Source organism: Triticum dicoccoides, chromosome 2B (genome assembly GCF_002162155.2).
Source record: "Triticum dicoccoides isolate Atlit2015 ecotype Zavitan chromosome 2B, WEW_v2.0, whole genome shotgun sequence".
In the NCBI taxonomy this organism is placed as follows: domain Eukaryota; kingdom Viridiplantae; phylum Streptophyta; class Magnoliopsida; order Poales; family Poaceae; genus Triticum; species Triticum dicoccoides.
In genome coordinates this window covers 587845728-587849686 of record NC_041383.1, presented here as the reverse complement: position 1 = coordinate 587849686, position 3959 = coordinate 587845728, and the positions used below count along the sequence as shown (strand labels likewise).

General features: G+C 49.9%; 1 protein-coding gene across 1 annotated transcript; it reads right to left on the bottom strand.

Moving 5' to 3' along the window:
• Nucleotides 1-566: 566 nt before the first annotated feature.
• LOC119365040 (hsp70-Hsp90 organizing protein-like) lies at nucleotides 567-3717 on the bottom strand. The gene is made up of 6 exons (XM_037630625.1): nucleotides 2657-3717; nucleotides 1794-2082; nucleotides 1602-1687; nucleotides 1146-1369; nucleotides 927-1053; nucleotides 567-829 (listed from the first exon to the last, which is right to left on the bottom strand). Exons 1-6 carry the CDS (start codon nucleotides 3545-3547, stop codon nucleotides 716-718), a joined length of 1731 nt encoding a protein of 576 aa, XP_037486522.1. The 5' UTR covers nucleotides 3548-3717; the 3' UTR covers nucleotides 567-715.
• Between the last annotated feature and the right edge of the window lie 242 nt (nucleotides 3718-3959).

Sequence of the window (3959 nt, the reverse complement as noted above, 5' to 3'; positions counted from 1 at the left end):
GGGCAGGGTGGAAGAACACCACGGCTGCAATCTGTTTTCCAGAGGACGTTCGTTCAGATTGGCAAAATTGACTGACCCAAGCTCCTTGTGATTGCTACTCCGTCTCAAAATCCGTTTTAAAATATAGCGCGCCCACGCTTTTCGAGGTTCAACTTTGACCATAAATTTAACCCACGAGACCGACTGCGGCGGGATCAAAAATTATATAATTAAAAACTTTTTTTAATACGAATTCATTGGTATAATTTTTTCGCCCGCCGCAGTCGGTCTTGTTGATTAAATTAATGGTCAAAGTTGAAGCACGGAAACCGAGGACGCGCTATATTTTGGAACGGAGGGAGTAGTACACAAAGTTGAGACACTTAATATTGAGACGGAATGAGTATGATTTAGTGTTAGATACACGTATACATCCAAGACGATTTAGGACGGAGGAGGTTGTATCAAGGATGGTTTTGTTTCTTGTAGTAGTATGTAGGAACATTAAGACGCGAAGAGCACCTCACTAGTGTTTGGGAGTTCCGAAGAGCGGTTGCACTTACAGTGACGACAGAAAGTAAACCAAATTTCAGACGAGATGAATATGAACATGCAAGCCAATTAAGAACCACCACGAAATGTACTTTTACACAAACCCGAATCTAGAGGGAAATTGGCCCTCAGGCAAGAAAAGGTCAACCAACTAAACTAAACATCCGACACTCAGCATTTGGGTCTACTTCATCTGAACAATCCCTGCGCTCACGAGCTTCTGGATCTTCTGCTTCACACCAGGGTTCTTGAGATGGTCCTGAGCAGCCCTTGGATTCTCCTGGAAATCAATCAACACCTGCAGACGACAAACACATCAACGTTATCACACCGTTGGCCAAACCAAGCTCTGGCTCAAGAAAGAGGAGTAAACAAACATCTGATGATGAACTTACCTGCCGCATGACAGGGTCCGTCAGGATGCTCTGGATCTCAGGGTCCTGCATAGCCTTGCCCTGCCTCTCTTTCAGTTCCTCCGGGGTAAGCTCGCCTCTGTTGGCCTTGTTGATCTGCTGAATACATCTGAGAACGGACAGCAACCGTTAGGAGCCCGCTGGTGGAATCTAAGATGAGAAGCCAGTGACTGATTAGTTATCTCTTTCAGTGCTATTTACCTCTTTACACCATCAAGCAGCTCCTGGTTACTCGGATCATGCTTTAGGCCTTCCTGATAAGTTTCCATCGCTTTGTCGTATTCTTTCATGAAAAACTGGATCGCGCCCTTCCTGGTGTATCCCTTGGAGAATGTAGGATCTAGCTCGATGCACTTCTCGGCATCCTTGAGACCTTCAGGCATGGCACCCAGCTTGGTGTAACAGGCAGCCCTGTTGCTGTAAACCTGAAATACAAAATCCAAGTAGCCGCTTAGCAGTCATCAATTATACAGACTAATTCAGAAAGCACATATATATGCAGTTTTGATATGTTCACCGCATTATTTGATTAATCTTACATGCGGGTTTCCCGTCAGATGTAAACAATATTCTTCCCATCAGATTTACCAATGAAACAGTGAAACGTCTTCACAGAAATTTTCAGCTCAAGCAATTGAGTAACATAAAACATCATACCTTCGGATCCTTCGGGTTTCTCCTGAGCGCTTCAGTGTAATGCTTCACTGCTTCTGGGTATTTTTGCTGCTTAAAGAACTCATTACCTGCAGAGCAGTAGCAAGAACAGAAAACCTCATCATCAACACCCGCAGATTATAAGGGGCATAGAAGCAGTGTTAAGTGTCAAACAGTAGAATTCACACAGCTGACCTTTCTCTCGCTCCTCGTCAGCTAGTTTTGGATCATAGTACTCTTGTTGCTCGAGCTCCTTCTTTGCTCGTTCAGCATCATTTAGTCTTTTCAGGGTATCTGGGTTTCGATGCTCAGTTAGAGCCTTCTGGAAAGTCTCAATGGCAACATCGTAGTCTTTGGAAGTCTTGGCAAGTTTAGCAAGAGCAGTTCCTTTCCTTGTGAGTGCCCTCGAGACCATCTTGAAGTCAGCACGAAGTTCCCTTCCCCTCTCAACAGCCGTGTCACAATCCTTAATGCAATCATCATACTGGTATTTGGAGAAACAGAACATTAACTCTCAAATCACCAGAGGCATAAGTAATTCGAGAGGGTTCCCGATTACAATTTAAAACATGTGGTAGTGAAAAATCATAGGCAACCAACAGTACTGATTTACGAAATCTGCAGTTCATTCAAGCCCAATAATAAGCCTAATAAACTAATACAGTATCATACAGAGCAAGTCCAAGCCCCAAAAAGGTAAGAAGGCAGATATATAGAGAAAAAATCACTGTTGTTATTAAATATCGAATGTGTAAGGATCGCCTCGACAGTGAAATCATTCTAGCAACCAGTAGTCTCTATCAAAAAATATTAATGTGTCTTAAAACGATTGGTATATGTTGAGCTTCTAAGTGAATTTAGAAATTTCTAAGATTCTGCTACAGAATCACACAAGCAATTTAAACAAGCGTATTTACAAATTTCTAAGATTCTCCTACAGAATCTTAAACAACTGTATTTAAAAAGAATCACACAAGCAATTTAAACAGGTTTAAAATTAGGACTCTGTTACCAAACATTTAAGGAAATTACTAATGCCAAAACAGGAGGATTCTCACCTGTCCCATCTCAAGGTAAACAGCGGCGCGGTTTGTGAGGTAGGAGATGTCCTCGTCGTCAAGCTCCATGGCTTTTGTGTAGTGCTGGATCGCCGTCTCGAAATCCTTCTTTTTGTAAGCGGCGTTCCCCGCCTCCTTCTCCTTCTGGGCCGCCGCCTTCCTCTCCTTCCGCTCCTTCTCCTCATCGGTCATCTCCACTGGTTCGGGCTCTGGCTCCCTCGGCTTGGTCTCGGGCTGCTTCTGTGGCGGCGGCGGGGACGACTTGGCCGGCGTCGGCGCCGGCGCCGGCTCGGAGGGGCCATTGCTCTGGTTCTGGACCTTCACATTCAGCATGAGGCTGAGCACCTGCATCATGCGGGGGTCGGAGAGGTAGTTGTTGAGGTTGCCGGGGTTCCGCTGCAGATCGCGCAGCATCTGCATGAAGTCGGGCTGGTCGAGGTAGGCGCGCGTGGTGGGGTCGGCGGCGATCTTGCTCCAGAGGTCCGGGCCCTGGAAAATCTTGCCAATGGCGTCGGCGCCGGAGGCCGGGCGGCGCGGGAGGGCCGACCGGGCCTGGGCGAGCCCGTCCTTGAGGGCCGCGTTGGAGGGGTCGAGGGCGAGCCCCTTCTCGTAGGCCTCGACGGCGCCCGCGGCGTCCCCCGACCCGAGGCGCGCGGCGCCGAGGCGGGAGTAGCCCTTGGCCCAGTCGGGCTTGAGCGCGACGGTCCGCTCGGCGTCGGCGAGCGCCTCCTTGTAGCGGTGGAGCGAGGCGTAGGCCGCCGAGCGGTTGGAGAAGAGGACGTGGTTGTCGGGGGCGAGCGCGATGGCGTCGCCGAAGTGGCCCGCCGCCTCCTCGAAGCGGCCGGCCGAGAACGCCGCGTTGCCCTTCGCCTTGGCCTCGTCGGCGGCCATCGCGATTGATTGGCTGGCCGGCTGCTTCCGCTTGGGTTGCGATCGACCGGGATGCGGGGGGCTCGAGATCGTCGGATTGGAATCGACTGGCGGAGTTCGATGGGGGAGGCGTCGCGGAGGAGGGGGATTATATTGGGGGGAGAAGGTTCCCGACGGCGGCCGTCCGATCTCAACGATTCTGGAAGTTGTATTATTTCTACGGGGAAAAAAGAGCGATTCTGGAAGGTTCCTGAGGTAGGGGGATAGGGAAACTCGCGCGAGACCGTTCGTCAGCTTGGCTCTGGTCCGCTTCAAATTCAGAGTCCGGAAACTTTTCCTTCGCCGAGACGAGGAGTCCGTTCTGGGCTTTGACTCGCGTAGCGAGCGGGCGAGTCGCCCACAGCGCTGCCGGATTCTTTCCTTGTCCGGATTC